This window comes from Myxocyprinus asiaticus, chromosome 16 (genome assembly GCF_019703515.2).
Source record: "Myxocyprinus asiaticus isolate MX2 ecotype Aquarium Trade chromosome 16, UBuf_Myxa_2, whole genome shotgun sequence".
Taxonomy (NCBI): Eukaryota; Metazoa; Chordata; class Actinopteri; order Cypriniformes; family Catostomidae; genus Myxocyprinus; species Myxocyprinus asiaticus.
Genome location: NC_059359.1, coordinates 1,919,600 through 1,938,912, shown reverse-complemented (window position 1 = coordinate 1,938,912; position 19,313 = coordinate 1,919,600). Strand labels below are relative to the sequence as shown.

Below are 19,313 nucleotides of genomic sequence, written 5' to 3'. Positions count from 1 at the left end.
CAAATGTGTTCTAACGTGAATGGATTATGTGAATGACATGAATTCAGTGGGATTATTTACACACAAATTTGTTTTGAACAAGGTCTCGATCCCTCACAGCAAAATTTGGCCTTGTGTGAATGTTGCTCACAGTCCTTCAGCTTTGCTTAAAGAGAAGTCACTTTGCTCAATGCTTAAAAAAACCTTGGGTGGAGTATTATACGTGTGGGCGGGGCGTGTGGTAGTGGGCGGGTCTAGGGTGGAGTATTATAAGTGTGGGCGGGTCTAGGGTGGAGTATTATAAGTGTGGGCGGAGCATGGGTAGTGGGCGGGTCTAGGGTGTAGTATTATAAGTGTGGTACTGGGCGGGTCTAGGGTGGAATATTATAAGTGTGGGCGGAGCGTGGGGTAGTGGGCGGGTCTAGGGTGGAGTATTATAAGTGTGGGCGGAACGTGGGGTAGTGGGTAGGTTTAGATGGAAATAAGTGTTATAAATGTGGGCGGGTCATGTGATAGTGGGCGGGTCTAGGATGGAGTACTGTCAATGTGGGCGGAGTCTCCATGTGTCCGCCGCTTGAGTGAGAGCCGCTATATGGCGTGTTGTTGAGGCTTAAAGCCTGATACATTGTATCCAGCCGCGCTCATTAACTATTGTTTATTCTACCTCAGATCGAATCATTTATAAACCTATTTCACTGACTGATTTTTGGAATTTGAGCTATAAAGTTATTTCTTTATCCAGTCGTAGTAAAACTTGTGCACTTGTCTACCCCTCTTACCTGCGCCCGACACGCCGCTGATGATGCACACCTCACAGAAGGACACCACTTACACCAAGATCTTCGTCGGAGGTCTTCCGTATCACACCACCGACTCAAGTCTCAGGAAATACTTTGAAGTGTTTGGAGAAATCGAGGAAGCTGTTGTCATTACAGACAGACAAACTGGAAAATCCAGAGGCTATGGATTTGTAAGTCTGTCTGTCTTATCTGTCTATCTGTCTGGATATACCCACAGTCAGACAGACAGACTAGACAGTCATATATCTGTTTGTCTGTTCAGACCAGAGGTGTAGATTTAGGTAGGCATGGGAGGGACCTGTCCTGAACAACTTTCAGAAAATCTGAAATGTCCTGACCAACATTTGGGCAATTTCACCACATATAAAATACTTGAACTTTATACTGTGTTTTTATTTTAATGACTATCAACGTTTCTTAGTGTAATTATATATGTGTAAATTATTGTCCTGCGTCTTCTGAAGCTTAAAAAGTGTTGTCACGTGGCATCTGTACATTTTCTCAGAGCTGTTCACGCCACTCTTATCACAGTCATTTGTGATTATTGCATAAAGATTTTAAAAATCATTTTCTGGAGATTACACGGGCAGATTTCCATCCACCCATTGAAATTAATAGATTTAAACAAGCATATTCTTCTTGTACAAATAGATAAACAGAAATCTGTCTGTCTGTCTGTCTATCAGTCTGTTTGTCTGTCTACCTTCAGTTTGTCTCTGTCTGTCTGTCTACTTCGCTGTCTGTCTATCTATCAATCTGTTTGTCTGTCTACCTTCTGTTTGTCTCTGTCTGTCTGTCTGTCTGTCTGTCTGTGTCTGTCTGTCTTTCTTTCTATATGACCATCTATCAGTCTGTCCCATTTAAGTTTTTATAGCTTTCACTGTCTGTCTGTCTGTCTGTCTATACATCTATCTATCTTTCTATCTGTCTATCTCTATCTGTCTGTCTGTCTATCTGTCTATCTCTCTGTCTGTCTTTCTGTCTGTCTGTCTACCTCGCTGTCTGTCTATCTATCAATCTGTTTGTCTCTACCTGTCTATCTGTCTATATATCTCTCTCTCTGTCTGTCTGTCTACCTCGCTGTCTGTCTGTCTATCAATCTGTTTGTCTGTCTACCTTCTGTTTGTCTTTATCTGTCTGTCTGTCTAATCTATCTATCTGTCTGTCTGTCTGTCTGTATAACCATCTATCTGTCTGTCCCATTTAAGTTTTTATAGCTTTCACTATCTGTCTGTCTGTCTATATATCAATCTGTTTGTCTGTCTACCTTCTGTTTGTCTCTATCTGTCTGTCTGTCTAATCTGTCTGTCTGTCTGTACAACCATCTATCTGTCTGTCCCATTTAAGTTTTTATAGCTTTCACTATCTGTCTGTCTACCTTCTGTTTGTCTCTATCTATCTGTCTGTCTGTCTAATCTATCTATCTGTCTGTCTGTCTGTATACCATCTATCTGTCTGTCCCATTTAAGTTTTTATAGCTTTCACTTTTAATACATTATTCATCCTATAACTATGCATACTCCTCCTCATGTATGTGTAGGTGACAATGGCTGACCGTTCAGCAGCAGAGAGAGCGTGCAAAGACCCCAACCCTATCATAGATGGCAGGAAAGCCAACGTGAATCTGGCCTACCTAGGGGCCAAGCCACGGATCATGCAGCCTGGTAAGGGGTCGTTCACCACAGACTAAATGCTTCACACTGCAGACAGTCCTCATGTTGAGTACTCATGTGATCATGTTCTAATTCACATTGGTTTCTGAATAGGACAGATTCTTGTGTGTGTAATCCGAGTTTACACACAGTTAATACAGTAACGCTTTTGTAAAAGAACGCAACATTCGGGTTTCGCAAGTAAAATTCTATTCATTTTCTCCATAGAGAAATTTATTTTTACAAAGACGTAAACCTCTAAAGACAGATGAGCACTGAGGTTAAGTGATGATAGGGAGCAACGGGGCAAAAGGCACCCCTTAAAGAAACAGTGCTCTTTTTAAAAAGAGCTTTTTACACTTAAAAACAAAAAAAAAAGAAAAAGGCGAGGAGGCCTTTTACCACACACTTTAGTTATAGGGCAAAATTTGTCAAATTTGACATTTTATAACATCTCAAATTGTACCCTAAATGTTTCCGTAGAAGCCATAGTGTGATTTCAACTTCATTTTTACAAACATTGTGTAATAATTGTCAAATTCCTGGTGGAAAACTTCCCATAATCCTGAAGAGATATCAAGCAATCAATAGCCACGTTTCCACTATCGGGCCAAATGAGAGCGTGTCAGGGCCAGTTGTGTTCCCACTGTCACTTCTGGGGCTTTATCGTGCCTCCTCGGGGCTTTCTCGGGGCCAATGGCCTTTGGCCTGCCATTTACCCTTGGGCTAAACAAGGCCAACTGGGGATTGAGGCAGGGTTAATGTCAAAGGCGGAGATTTGCCGAACTTGCCAGGTTGTGTATCTAGCGCAGGACGGTACAGGTTCGGGAAAAATAAAAAAATTGCAGGCACAAATCCGTTAAAACGCACAATGGACAAACTGGTGCCCAAAGAAAGAACTTTCCATGGTTCGAGATCATGGACGGTGTGCTGGGACATCGTCCCACTGTTAGCGGAGAGACCACTCGGGACACCATGGCAGTTACAGTCGTTGAGTTGTCAACGCAAACTTATATTGCTAGCTAGCTAATGCTTTCGGGTCTTCATCGTGCCTCCTCTGGGCTTCCTCGGGGCCAACCACCTTTGGCTTGCCAATTACCCTTTGACCAAAGAAGCCCAACTAAGGTTTGAGGGTGGGATCAATGTCAAAAGCGGAGTTTCGCTGAATCAGGTCTCACTTGTCACCAAGTAAAGACCACAATAAGCAAACAAATGGCAGCTTGTTCATTTTGAGGGCTAACTAGTCTCCAGAGTCTGATACCTCAGCTTGAGCTTCCCTTTTGCTTGTGAAATGGGCGGGGTGTGTGACGTTGGCACCAGGGCGGCATATTAAGGGTGGGTTTTAGGGCAATGCTGCTGGGCTATTCGCCCAATGGTGGGAATGCAGATCGATTTTGTTCTTGTGGCTTGAAGTCTGAGGATTTTTGCCCCAGCTGGCCAGTTTATAGCCCTGGCTCGCACTGGCCCGATAGTGGAAAAATGGCCAATGAAGTTGCCGTTAACTACTGCAACTGGATTGTTGAGTCAGTTGATCTTGAAAACCGAATCGGTCTGATTTGTGAATGTATCATTTAGATGGTTTAATAAACTGGATCAATCAAATTATTAGAAAAAATCTGACTCCAAAGAATGATTTGTTCATGAATTGGACATTGCTGCTTCTCTCATTAGCCGCGTTTCCACTATCAGGCCAGTGCTAGCCAGGGCTATCAACTGACCAGCTGGGGCCAATAGCCTCAGACCTCGAGCCACGAGAACAAAATCAATCTGCATTCCCACCATCGGGCGAATAGCCCCACAGCATTGCCCTTAAACCCACCCTGAATACGCCGCCTTGGTGCCAACGTCACACTCCCTGCCCATTTCACAAACAAGAGGGATGCTCAAGCTGAGGTATCAGACTCTGGAGACTAGTTAGCCCTTGAAATGAACAAGCTGCCCATTTGTTTGCTTATTTTGGTCTTTACTTGGTGGAAAGCGAGACCTGATTCAGCTAAACTTCGCATTTGACATCGATTCCACCCTTAATCCTTACTTGGCCTTCTTTGGCCCAATGGTAATTGGCGAGGAAGCACGATGAAGCCCCGGAAGTGACAATGGGAATGCAACTGGCCCTGGCACGCACTAGCACATCCTCATTTGGCTGCGATAGTGGAAACGCAGCTATTAATGCCAATGAATGTGCCAAGGAGAGCCAGCGCAGATGTCAATGGTTTTAGTGAATAAGGGTGTCTTTTCCCCACAGGGTTTTCATTTGGTGTCCCTCAGATACACCCGACATTCATCCAGCGGCCTTATGGGTAAGTGAGACAACACCAGTGATGACTGTATAGTTTTTGTGTACAAACTCTCATTAGTTTTAGCCCAATAGTTTCAATGATCTTATGTAAGAATATGATATTGGAAAATATGTCCACGTCTTGTTATCTCTAGCCCAATTTGTTCCATTGTCAGGCCCACAAAATGTTTAAAATGGCCTTGCATTAAAGGTGAATCGTGTAATTTGTGGTGTTTGCTTTAGCAAGGCACCACTATTACTATTGCTCTGACCTTCGTTTAGGGGTTTTCCAAAATCCCTAACCCAAATCAACATCCGCCACAACTTAGGTGCGTAACTCGTTTCGCACTGTTTGTCGTACACCCGTGAATGAGGCGTCAAATCGACCAGCTTAATGAGAAGAGGTGTGCTATGACTTGCGATCGGACGTACGATGTTCATCTGGCAGTCAAAAAAACAGGCGAAAAATTCGTTAAACTTGACATTGTAAAGGGAGCAGATGGCTCCTATCTCCGGAACAGAAAATCGTAGGGATATGGGGGTAGCCTCTTATCACCTGGGGTATTAAGGGAAGTTTAGTGACACCCTAGCAACCATCAAGAACACCATATTTTGGTCCCAGAACATCGTAGAGACATGGGGGTGGGCTCTTTTGACTTGGGGAAACTGTACTTAAAGGCCCTTAGTTGAGCTATCTAGTTTTTTAATTGCTTTCTCTATCCGAGTTTAATATGCAGAGTCAACACGGCAACATTTGCCCAACCGATTGCATGACTTTGGGGCGGGACTATTTGCTCGACTTATGGCAGATGGGGGAGTGTTTGGGAAACAATGATTGTTTTTTCAATTCCGTTTGGCGGCGCTAGTGGTGCATAAATTACACACTTCACCTTTATACTGTAGATAAATCGGTGATGATCAACAATATCATATTCCTACATGCATATATTTTGTGCGACTAAATATATGAGCTCTTATTCATTTTGTAGACAATTTCTGTACACTATAGATGTATTTGTGTGTTATAAAATGTTGTTTTCTTGTGTCATAGAGATAGTGAAGATGAGCATTCCTCATTACTGTATCCGCCACCCTTCCGCCAGGTTATGAGGTGTGTGTGTGCGTTCGTATTTTATCTTTGTGGTTGTTGTGTTTGTGTTTTATTTGCACTGTTGACAACTCCTGAAAAAGTATTTGTCTATCCAGCGTGACTCAATGTAATATGCCTCTCTCTCTGACAGGCTTTCGATTAAAATAACCTAAGAGGTGAACGAGCTGAACAAAGTCTGCTATGAGCAGAATTCATAAGCTCAAACACATACAGTCTCAAATGGTGATTAGCTTGCATGGATGTTGTTGTTGTTGTTGTTGTTGTTGTTTTTGGAGAGTTAGCTTTGGTGTGCTGTTGGACCTGTCTGAAGTGGGTTTGATAGCTAAAAACAGTGTGCTTTTTAATTGTAAGAATTTTGGGAGAAAGTCAAAACTTTGTCTTGGGGTGCTGGGAACGCTTTTTCCCCCCTTTTTGTTTCACAATTTGATGATTACGCACAGCTTGTTTTGTATTCATTTGAACAAGACATTTCAGTGTCTTGTTGTCGATGAGGTCGAAGTGTGTCTTTCTTGACTGGCGCACCCTCAAAACAAAACAACTCACGGCTTGCATGTTGCAGTGGATCTTTCTCATATGCCTTCCTTTTTTATTTATTTTACTAATATATCATTTGCGTTTACTTTGCATTTTACGTTCACTTTATAGATATAAAGTCATGAATTTGTTTAAAAACAAACCCAAAGCATACTTCGCACAAGTATGGCAACAAACGCGCTTCGTACTTGTGGGGGGCGTGGGTCATTTTAACCTTTATGTTGGGCATTAGGTTCTCTCTTCGTCTGACCAGGGAGCTCCCCCTTGGTCATTTCACTGTCCGACTGGGGGGGGGATGCCCTCCTTGGCCCTCCACTTAGACCCGCCCATGATTCTGACATATTTCAGAATGCAAGGATGCATACAATTGATTTTTTTTTTCTTTCTTTTTTTTCAAAATACAAGCAACAAACATATCAACTTAATATAATAAACAAGAAAAGCGGACGGACAAGAAGAGTGACAATAGAAAGACAGAATTTGTTTGTTTTTTTTAAAGTACGCATTCATTTGCTTTCGTAGAGTATGTTTAAGTCCAAAAGAGGACTCGACCACAGAAAGCAGCTGCCGCGTTGTACATTAGCTTGGAACGCAATAGCATAATGCGCCATTCAGGCCACAAGACAACAGGTGTTCATAGGGTCAGCCGGCCCGAGAGATTAGCCCCTCTGTTTCTGTGATTTACAAAGTGCCTTAAATTAACCCTGAACTTTGGTAACCTTCAAATGTCCAGGACACGCAGGAGAAAATATCTTCTTAATGAGCAAGTTGCCCCCGCAGCTTGGTAACAGGGGTATTTTTAACCTTGACACTCTCAGGTATTATTATGTTCATATTAATAAGTATGCCTTTAGATCAATTGTTTTGAGGATCATGAGTAACATTCATTCAGTCAAATGTGTCCAAACGTTTGATTCGGTGGTGTTCATGAATTTTGGAGATGTACTATATACATATTAAATTTGTTTCAATGGACCGTTTGGCCTTTAAAGGTTCATAGTAGAGCACAGTAATGCAGGCTGCTAGTAATGAAGTGTAAAGCAGAGAGCAAGTGTGTTTGTTCATGTGTTACTGATAGGACTGTTGCTCACACTTTTTCCTTTTAAGACGACAAGGGCAGCAGAAAATAGCCTCAGTGCAGCCTGTGCTGTCACTCCAGATGATTGACAGTAAGGAATGGAGTGATAGAGACTATGAACTCATCTATGGACACATTTAACACCAACACCTGTTGTTTTTGCATGTTTGTGGGACAGGACTGATTTCAACCATGGAAAAATAAAGTCTAATCCGCCCAGCAACAAAGACTGTTCTTAAAGGTGAAGTGCATCATTTCTGTCCTACTAGAGGTTTCCAACAGAATTGCAGTTTTTTTGTTGTTGAGCAGCCCGACTGGATAGGACATAACAACACTGGCTTAACCAATGGGGTGAGTTTGGGGTGTGGCTACATTTTTCCCCGACCAATAGAAGACAGCGTGAGAGTTTGAAAACAGTCATTATTTTTGCAATTCTGTTGCAGCTCTGAAATGACACACTTTACCTTTATGTTAGTGTGAGAGGCCATAAATTACCATAATTTTAAAGTTAAAAAAAAGTGTAAAAATGGTACAGGAAAAAAATGTTAATTGGTTAATATATACAGTAAAACATTTTTACTAGGGCTGTCAATCAATTAACATTTTTTATCAAATTAATTATATGGTTTGCTGATTAATTAATTGAGTTAATTGCAATTAATCGCATATACAGTATAGTTAAATATTCAATATGTAATGATGAAATAATTATAGATAGTTATATAATAAGGGGGCCTGGGTATCTCCGTGAGTATTGACACTGACTGCCACACCTGGAGTCGCGAGTTTGAATCCAGGGCGTGCTGAGTGGCTCCAGCCAGGTCTCCTAAGCAACCAAATTGGCCCGGTTGCTAGGGAGGGTTGAGTCACATGGGGTAACCTCCTCGTGGTCACTATAATGTGGTTCTCGCTCTCGGTGGGGCGCGTGGAGAGTTGTGCGTGGATGCCGCGGAGAATAGCGTGAAGCCTCCACATACGCTACATCTCCACGGTAATGCACTCAACAAGCCACGTGATAAGATGCACAGATTGACGGTCTCAGACGTGGAGGCAACTGAGATTCATTCTCCGCCACCCGGATTGAGGCGAGTCACTACGCCACCACGAGGACTTAGAGCGCATTGGGATTTGGGCATTCCAATTTGGGGAGAAAAGGGGAGAGAAAAAAAATGACAAATTATTACAATATATATAATTATTATTATTATAAAAAAAAAAAGCATTCAGATAATTAAAATGCATTACATTATTGTGGCAGACGAGTTAAGCATTCATAAGACGATACAAAAAGTGGCTTTAAAATCAATATATTGTTTATTTCCATATTATTGAACATAAGCCAATCACTGCCCTACAGTTCACAGCGATCCATTTTGCAATTGAATTTGTCAATCAGTCCGAGATTTATTATAAGGGCTTGTTTAAGGACGCGTCAATGTACACCTGCTATTGGAGCATCTCACTTTGGTTGCGTCGTGCCATAAACGAACCTTAGAAAAAAACGTCTTGAGATCTCCAAGTTCGGATTTGCGCTCCATCAAGCTGTATTTAGAATGCAAGAACGCGTCCTCGTGTAGTGTTGAATGCTGAAAGGTTGGTTTGCTCTCTGTATAAGCTGCTCGTTGCCTATACAGCGAGTTTCACTTACTGCCCCCTGGAGAAAACAGGTGGTACTACAAGCTTAAATTGCTCAGGAATATTCCTTATTACAGTCCAGGGACATGATTAATTGTGTTTTATTTTTTTATTTCTTTATTTTTATCCCCGTTTCTCCCCAATTTGGAATGCCTAGTTCCCAATGCGCTCTAAGTCCTCGTGGTGGCGTAGTGACTCATCAATCCGGGTGGTGGAGGACGAATGTCAGTTGCCTCCGCGTCTGAGACCGTCAATCTGCACATCTTATCACGTGGCTTGTTGAGGGCGTTACCGCGGAGACGTACACGTGTGGAGGCTTCACGCTATTCTCCGTGGCATCCACGCACAACTCGCCACGCATCAAAATGACATCCCGTAAAGCCTGAAACATGGTCACCGTATTTCTTACAGTAAATTTCTGGCAAACACAGCTGCCGGTATTTTACCGTAAATGTAACAATTTTTTTACAGTGTTGTATCAGAGCAAGTTCCAGTGTGACCTTTAATATATACAGATTAAAATGAATAGATTTACTGTATTACAATAATGAGAATCGGCATAAAATCACCAGTGAGAATTACAAAAAAACTCAAACGTATGGATGCATTACGGTAATGACAGTTTTGTGGGAAAAAGTGCGTAATTGTCATGAAAATAATGTCACAATGCAAAATATCATAATGATCCTAATGTAGAATATGCTTCATTTTTTGTATACAAAATATTATTCTTTTATATAGTTACTTTTCCTTTTGATTTTGGGGTGAAATGTGACCTAGAAAAGTTTTCGTGAGTTTGCTTTTGCAGTCTAGAGCAAAAGACTTGCAATCTTCAGTTGTTGTGTGTTTGTAAGTTGTGTTTTGTGTGCAGTGTGTGAGTGAGTTTGTTTTCTTTCATGCGCGATTTTGTGTGTGTGCGTGTGCGACTTAACTGAATTTATCTCGCGGTTTCTTTGAAATATTGTTTTGTGTTGCTGTGTGACAGTAACATTCACCCTGTTTTTGGATTGCAGAATTGGTGTCATAATTATGCTGTATTCTCCTAATGGAGTTTTTGGAAGGTTGAGTTTTCTCTGCTGTGGTGTTGATGGGTTTGCTTAGAAATTCACAGTCATTTTTGTTATAATTGACTGTGGGGTGAGGTGACATAAGTATGTGAACTCTTAATTGAATACTGAGTGTGCACATGAAATAGGTTTGCCATGATAGCATTAATGCAAAAGCATTCTTTTAAATGGTTAATTCCTTCTATTAGCAGCAGCATATAACTGTTGACACACACTACCAGTCAAGAGTTTGGATACACCTACTTATTCTATATAACTACTGTGTATTGCACATGTTTGAATAATAGTGAATTTAGGGTCATTGACAAATAAGATTGTCCAAGGTGATAAAAATGAGAAATCTTTTAAAAGATCTAGTTTAAAACAGGCGTTTCAAGGTTATAGACGTGTAATCCTGTAATGTAATGTCCAATTTTTTCATGCATTTTTGAAACATATTTATAGCATTTTTTGCCCAAAAATCAATTTAATGGTTTAAAAATTTAATGTGGTGTAACCATCAAGTAAAAGGTATTAAAATAGTTTCTTCGTATCTTGAATACATGAGTGTACACAACATAATCATTAATTTGAAAAAAGTTTCAAACGTGTTTTTCAAGATCTAAATGTTTTTTATTTTATTTTTTTTACAAATATCATGAATATCAAGATGTTTTTTTTAGGGTTACTCCATTTGACCTGAACAAAATGTGCCTTTTCATACAAATGTCAAAAATCGTATTTTTTTTATATTAAATATTAAATCATTAAAAAATATATATATTAATAAACAATTTTATTATTTTTTCACTGCTGATTTTTATTTATTTTTTTTCAAAGAAGGTTAATAATAAAATATTATCCTGCACAACTTTTGCCAAAATTTCTTTTTTTAAAAATGTCAACTTTTAATGAGATTTTTAATAACTGTCTCCGGACAGTCACACCCAGTGTTGGGTAAATTACTTTAAAATAGTCAAATGTTTTACTTTAAGCCCCAGAAAACCAATTACCAAAATGACTTTGAACTCAATTCAAATTGAAAACATGTTACTTATACAGTAATAGAGGTGTGTTCAAGTTTTTTATCAACTTAAAGGTGCTGTAAGCGATTGTTTTTTATTTTATGAAAAGGTATGCAAAAATGTTTACTATTCCCTGAAAGATATTAATGAAATAAGTGTTGTGAGATATCTCAATCTCTGTGATGGCTCTAGACTCTGTAAACAGCAAACAAAAATGCGTCCGCGGTCTCTGACGCTTTCTGCCTGTCAATCATTTTGCGTGTTCTCATGGTATTGTTTTTGCAGCGAATTATTGAGACTTGATCGCCAATTTTATGCCATGTTGTTCATAACAGTTGTCAGCTGAGGGCGCTATTTTGCTACTGTTGTTTTTGACAACCGTTTCTGCTCGTGTCTGTCTCAATAAAGCTCATTTTTTATCATTGGAGTGGGCGTTTTGGGAAAAGGGGGGCATGGCTAATCCAACGGCTCAGCTTGACAGTTTGCAGGAATTTTAGAACAGCTAAAATCGCTTACAGCAATTATTTTTATTTATTTATTTATTTTATCCCCTTTTCTCCCAATTTGAAATGCCCAATTCCCACTACTTAGTAGGTCCTCATGGTGGCGCGGTTACTCGCCTCAGTCCGGGTGGTGGAGGACAAGTCTCAGTTGCCTCCGCTTCTGAGACCGTCAATCCGTGCATCTTATCACGTGACTCGTTGTGCATGACACCGCGGAGACTCACAGCATGTGGAGGCTCATGATACTCTCCGCGATCCACGCACAACTCACCACACGCCCCACTGAGAGCGAGAACCACTAATCGCAACCACGAGGAGGTTACCTCATGTGACTCTACCCTCCCTAGCAACTGGGCCAATTTGGTTGCTTTAGGAGACCTGACTGGAGTCACTCAGCACACCCTGGATTCAAACTAGAGACTCCAGGGGTGATAGTCAGCATCAATACTCACTGAGATACCCAGGCCCCTTTGCAGCGAGTTATTGAGACTTAATGCCATTTTTATGCCATGTTGTTCATAACAGTTGTCAGCTGAGGGCGCTATTTTGCTGCTGTTGTTTTTGACAACAGTTTCTGCTCAATGTTGGTCTCAATAAAGCTCATTTATTATCTTTGGAGTGCGAGGTTTTGGAAAAAAAAGGCGTGTGGCTAATCCAACGGCTCAGCTTGACAGTTTGCGGGAATTCTAGAACAGCTAAAATCACTTACAGCAACTTTAATAGATCTGGATAAAATAAATGAGTGTCAAGTCATGCACCTGTTATCAAAAATATGAAATAACACAAATCAATGTGCCTTAGGGAATTATGTATTTTTCAAAAAGTTATTTTCCGTCAGCTTTTAAGTCATGCATTAAAAAAATTAACCCTAACATCATATTTGTCTATAAAACTAATACCAAGTATTTAAGCTTCAGCCTTTAGATTAAAATGTTTAACGATCATTAAAAATATAAATTCAGTCAAGTGTGTCCAAACTTTTGACTGCTAGTGTAACTGTTGTGAGTTATTCACAACAATTATACATTTTTTCACACGAGTTTCCAAAATGCAATCTGTCCTGAACAAAAATGCTGTTTCCTTTTCAGTATGTAAACCTGTGAAGATAGTACATATAAGTTAATGTTGATGTAAACATTCTCTCTTTCCCAGCATGCTCTATTGTGGCAATCCTATTTTAGTAACCTCTTTAGTGCACTGTTGTGTTGTTTTCTGAGGTTGCTTGTAGGGTGGAATTCTTTATTATTTCCTGTGTTCATTTTGGGATCTCTCTGTCCCTCAGGATTCCTGCACATTATGTGTACCCGCAGGCGTTTGTGCAGCCCAGTGTTGTGATCCCTCACATGCAGCCTTCTGCCACTTCCGCTGCAGCCGCAGCATCTCCGTACCTGGATTACACCGGCGCCGCTTACGCGCAGTATTCCGCGGCTGCTGCAACGGCTGCGGCTGCAGCTTATGAGCAGTATCCATACGCCGCCTCCCCGGCCGCCACGGGTTACGTCACCACGGCCGGTTACGGTTACATGCAGCAGCCTCTCGCGTCGCCTGCGCCCGGAGCTGCGGCCGCAGCGGCGTTCAGCCAGTATCAGCCACAGCAGCTCCAGACGGACCGCATGCAGTGATGCACACAGGACGGAAGGAAAGCATGACAAAAGCTGGTCGCTAGACCGTTAAGACTGTGTCAGCCAAAGAAACTGATATTGTTTTTTATTGTTTCGTTGTTAGTATTATTATTGCTGTTATTGTAATTTTATTTGTAGTATTTAATATTTATTACGCAAGCTGTAGCGCACCAAACATGACGCAGTGTTATGCATTGGGTTCAATACAAGTTAAGCTCAATCGACAGCATTTGTGACCATGTTGAGTACCACAAAAATTAATTTCGACTAATTCCTCCTTTTCTTAAAAAAAAAATAAATAATAATAATTTGTCTTTTTTGGGTGAACTATTCTTTTAACCCTTCTGCGGTCTTAACAATCAAGTCCCTATGGTCAGATTTACCCTTTTTTTTAATGTTGAATTTCAAAAGCTTGTAATGAAGGTTCTGTTTGCTCTACATTTGGTCTTAAATCGTTCGTCTAGGTGCTGGCTAACACTAGAGAAAAAAAATTTCCTTTATCACCTTCTATTCCAATATACAGACCTGAAAGGCAGGGGACACCTCAACACAGCTTCAAAAATCCTGTTAAAAAAAATCAAAAGCTTGTAATAAAGGCTTTGTTTGCTCTGTCTCTCTACTTCTGGTCTTAAATCATTGGTCTAGGTCAGGGGCGGACTGGGAAGAAAATACAGCCTGGGATTTTACATAGAAACTGGCCCAAAAGATGTTGGGGGGGGGGCATATCGCTGCCCCCTTCCGCATATCGTGGCGCCGTTTTGTGGCGCGTTCTGCATAACGCGACGGCCCATGCGGCCCCATTTCACGGCCAGCCCACCGGGAAAAGTCTCGGTTCTCCCAATGGCCAGTCCGCCACTGGTCTAGGTGCCAGATAACACTAAAAATATTTTTTTCACTATCACCTTCTATCACAATATATAGATCTGAAAGGCAGGGGTGGCCCCAACTCCGCCCATAGACATCCAGTCTTTCATGCAGCTTCACCATAAAATTGTAGAAAAGGTCAAAATGTTATTATAAGAACACTCATACTCAGACTTTCACACACACATCACATAAGTACATACACATAGACACCCACAAACACTCATTGACAACAGACACAAATGCAAACCCAAAAATGCAGTTCAGCAAAAAAAAAAAAAAATTTGAAATCGTCATTTGAATATGTTCCTGAATATTGATGATAAAATGTTATACATCATTGCAATTGCAAACCTGAGGTTCTTAGCTTTCAAATGACACCAAGATCCCATTTGAAGTCTATTCAGAGGCCGAGATATTCCACAAAACATGAGGAAAGGGCGGGGCTTTCCAAAAAAGACTGGCTGTCTATGGGTGGAGTCACAAACCATGTTGGGGTGCCCCCTGCTTTTCAGATCTGTATGTGGTGATAGAAAGTGCTAAAAAATATATTATAATTTTTTTCAGTGTTTGCTGCTATCTAGTGGAATGATCTTAGACTAAAAGTAGGGAGATATAGCAAACAGTGCATCTATTACAAGCTTTTTTTTAACAGGATTTTTGAAGCTGCATTGAGGCGTCCCCTGCCTTTCAGAAGTGTATATTGGAAGAAAAAGGTGATAGAGAAAAATATATTTTTGCTAGTGTTAGCTGGCACCTAGACGAATGATTTAAGACCAAAAGTAGTGAGAGAGAGCAAACAGAGCCTGTATTACAAGCTTTTGAATTGTTTTTAACAGGATTTTTGAAGCTGTGTTGAGGCGTCCCCTGACTTTCAGGTCTGTATATTGGAATAGAAGGTGATAAAGGAAATAAAAAAAAATTTCTAGTGTTAGCCGGCACCTAGACAAACGATTTAAGACCAAATGTAGAGAGATAGAGCAAACAGAACCTTTATTATAAGCTTTTGAAATTGAACATAAAAAAGGGTCAATTTGACCGTAGGGACTTGATTGTTAAGACCGCGGAAGGGTTAAAAGAATAGTTCACCCAAAAAATACTAATGTATTCTGCAACCCAGATTTTTTATTTTATTTTAAAAATAAAAAAGGGTCAATTTGACCCTTAAGTACAACGTAGGGACTCTGTAGAGGATTTCATGAAGTTTTAGGGCTAAAACTTAAATTTAAGTTGATGTAAATCAGTGTTAAAAATTCAGAAGGGTCAAATTGACCCATAAGATCAAGGAAGGGTTAAACAACGTATATTTGGACTGGAAATTACCATATTTTTGGGCTCAGCTATGTGTAGGGAAGCAAACAAAGTGCCTTAGAGTTCATAACATATATGAATGTACTTGTTTTTAATGCATTACATAGTCCATAAAACTTGTCAGAGTGTTGGTGTCAGCCAGTTTCTTACTACTGGAACTCCATTGATGAACGGCAGTAAATAAATGAAGGCTTTTTTTTTCTTATATAGTTTATCCATAGTGCTGTAATGTTTATTAGCAGAACTGGACATCCACAAATGCAAAGAATGCAAAAGTGACTATTACACCTCAGTGCCTTACTCCAAATAACTATCATTTAACAGTCATTTTGGTTGTTTTTCTATCTATGTTGAACTGAGTCAGTGGGTTTATGGAAAAGGGGAATTTTGTAGTTTTTCACTGATTTTTACAAAATAAAAACCATTAGCACTACTGAAAAATGTGATTCTGATAAGTGCACTGTTTAGTGATATTTTTCAATATTAGTACGCTTTTGACGCAGCCTTAGAAAACACATCTGTATCTGTTTTACTTCCATAATGGTAGACTGTTTGAGATTATGTCATCATTTTTAAGTTATTTAATTAAAGTAACATTCAACATTATTAAAGGGATTGTAACTTGAATTACAAAGTGAAATGTTTATTAAAAGGCCATATTTAAGTATAGCAGTTTACTTTTAAGTACTGTGAGTTTCATTATCTGTTGATCAATTTGTCCTTCTGAAAGTCATTTTTGTACACTTTGCTTTCTTTGCTTGTAGAGTTTGACTGTATATTTGTGAATTCATTTGGAAATTAATATTAGTATGTTGCAGAGACAATTGTCAATCTGATCATTTATTAAAAAACAACTATTGTCTCACTTATTCGCTGTGTATTTACTGTATCACTGTTACCTTCAATTTAGAGCATTATACAGTCAATGTCTGCTCACATCTATTAGAAATATGTATCCACCACAATTAATAGATTACCAAATATTATGAATTAATGGAAATATCTCTTTTAATTATTATTAGTTAAGATATTTATTTTCTGCACTCCTCCTTGTGGCTGAAACTTGTGACTGTATATTGTGAAGGTCATACAGTGGCAGTTTATGGTGACCACCTCTTCAAGCTTCAAAAGGACACAAAAGTATAATTCAGAAGTCTAATAAATTATTCATGAGACTCATGATTGTTATGAAAGCATACGATAAGATTTGGTGAGAAACAAACTGAAATCTAATGTATTATTTAGTGAAAATGTTCACTGACCGTTGATCTCCTGTGTGTTCATGATAGGACACGAGAGCAACAGTTCACGCAGCCCCCTCGTGACATTGGGGCGTTCGAGCAAAAACTCATTTTGTTTATCTAAAAACAGGTCCTCCACAGTGATAGTGACAACAGAACACAACACAGCTGCACACAAAACAGAGAACAGAACTTTCTAAACATGTCTGAAGAGGTTGTAGTCGAAGAATTTATGCATTTCTATGCCCAGCCTTATTTTTAGAGGAGCGCTACAGGCATCCACAGTCACACCGTGTCCTAACCTGATGGCAAACGACACGCGATAAAAGGTATATTTTCTGTGTTTATCAGAGTTTTTGTCCTAACCAGCAGTGACGAGCGACGGGACATTCTATCGATTGCTTGTTTTCAATTTTCGGTATCGCACGAGTAACTCCGTCTGCTGTGAACTGGCACCGGTCCAAAAACTTTAAAAAACGTAAGGCTGGGCATAGAAATGCATCAATTCTTCGACTACACACTCTTCAGACATGTTTAGAAAGTTCTGTTCTCTGTTTTGTGTGCAGCTGTGTTGTGTTCTGTTGTCACTATCGCTGTGGACGACCTGTTTTTAGATAAAAAAAAAAGTTAGTTTTCGTTTGAACGCCCCAATGTCACGAGGGGGCTGCGTGAACTGTTGCTCTCGTGTCCTATCATGAACGCACACAGGAGATCAACGGTCAGTGAACATTTTTATTAAATAATACATTCGATTTCAGTTTGTTTCTCACCAAATCTTATCGTATGCTTTCATAACAATCATGAGTCTCATGGAATAATTTATTAGACTTCTGAATTATACTTTTGTGTTCTTTTGAAGCTTGAAGAGGTGGTCACCATAAACTGCCATTGTATTACATCACTGAGCATAACATTTAATCATATAGGGTTATAACAACACAGGGGTGAGTAAACAATGACTGAATTTTCATTTTTGGGTGAACTAATCCTTTAATTTAATTTTTAAACACTAATTCACCACATTAAAATATACGTATGAATGATTATTGAAACAAACTGTCTAATGCAGATAACATGGTACATTATGACTATGTTGTGCAGTTAAAGACAGAAATCAGAATCAGAATGATCTTTATTGCCAAGTGTGCTTACACATACAAGGAATTTTTCTTGGTGACAGAAGTTTCCAGTGCACAAACAATACAACAAGAGAGAGATAATAATAAAAATATACAATAAAAATAAAGAGAATAGAAATATAAGTATATATAGAAATATACAATAACACAAATATATATATATATATATATATATATATATATATATATATATACTGTACATATGTAGAAATACAAATCTGTTATATACAGTGCAAGCACTGCAATATTGCAGTTTATAAACAAGCTACCATCAGAAGGTGGGTCCGCTCTACCAATAGGTTTTTACACACCAGATTATTGATATAATCTTTGTATGTGTTGTACAGTTGAATATTGTGCGCCAGGTGTAAAAATATAATAATTACAGCCAAACCAGTGTGATACATTTATATAAAATTGTATTTGAATATATAACAATATACAATTTAGATGAACATCAAACTAATCAAATATCCATGTGTTATATGTTGTTGGAAAGCTCTCAAAGAGTAGAATACAACCAGCCTGATGTTTTACTCACAGACAAAAATATAGTGAGTAATAGCTAAGTATATGTCTTTGACATACATGTTACATGTAAACATATGTTGCTTATATGCCATATTTTTGCTTATAACTTCACGGAAAATAAACGGAACATAACATATCACACACCATTACTTAGAGGAGGTGATTATCTTAAAAATGAGCCCACACACAACGTAATCGGATGCATAGATCAACAGATAATCCACACGAAGCACGATGTGCACACAGCACATAATGTGCTATCTGGCTAAAAACACGTTCGCTTACCTGGATCAGATGATGTAGTACGTTGTCCAGCATCATGGAATGTTAAACCAATCGTATTAAGATTCAGATCACTGCAACCAGAGGTGGAAGTCATCCAAATATGGGCAGAGAGGATCGTTCACATTACATATGGCCACCAGGAGATGGCGCCAAGTACATGACACAGACTCAATGATGACTCAAATGACACAGAATGAAACTCATTCTGTGAAATCTCATTATTAAAATCATGTCTGCATGCTATGCAAACCTTTAGTCATTGTTGTGTTGGAATTAGTTCTTATGTACAATTATTATGTGTTATTTGTTTGGAGAGGCTTTTGGACACTTGGAGTCGTTTTAGGAAACTATGATAAATTATTTTTGTAACGCTTTTTTGTAACGCTTTGTCGTATCAACACAATTTTTTTTTTCTCAGATACAGTTGACATGATTGTGAACAAAACAAAATCAGTTTTTCAGAGCCACCTTATTTACACCCAGAGATATATAATGTCAAATCAGAAAAATAAGAAATTCAGCAGTTTCTTAGGCTGAGAGTCTCAGAATGTATCATAATCTATATCATTAAAAAAAATGAAACGTTTTCTTTAAAAAGATACCAAACACTTGACCCTCCTTTTTTTTTTTTTTTTTTTTTTTTTTTTTATTATAAGCCTTTAATTTTGGGCATGCCACT

General features: G+C 39.1%; 1 protein-coding gene across 1 annotated transcript; it reads left to right on the top strand.

Moving 5' to 3' along the window:
- Positions 1-549: 549 nt before the first annotated feature.
- On the top strand, positions 550-16,298 carry rbm24b (RNA binding motif protein 24b). Its single transcript, XM_051720236.1, has 5 exons — positions 550-949; positions 2,320-2,443; positions 4,677-4,731; positions 5,761-5,820; positions 12,924-16,298. Exons 1-5 carry the CDS (start codon positions 779-781, stop codon positions 13,261-13,263), a joined length of 750 nt encoding a protein of 249 aa, XP_051576196.1. The 5' UTR covers positions 550-778; the 3' UTR covers positions 13,264-16,298.
- The last annotated feature ends 3,015 nt before the right edge of the window (positions 16,299-19,313 follow it).

What these genes read in the sequence shown, in the direction of transcription:
- rbm24b (XM_051720236.1), top strand. Translation starts at nt 779, where the DNA reads ATGATGCACACCTCACAGAAGGACACCACTTACACCAAGATCTTCGTC. An exon ending in GCCACGGATCATGCAGCCTG is followed by an intron (nt 2,444 to 4,676) that starts GTAAGGGGTCGT and finishes TTTTCCCCACAG; the next exon opens with GGTTTTCATTTGGTGTCCCT. An exon ending in CCCTTCCGCCAGGTTATGAG is followed by an intron (nt 5,821 to 12,923) that starts GTGTGTGTGTGC and finishes TCTGTCCCTCAG; the next exon opens with GATTCCTGCACATTATGTGT.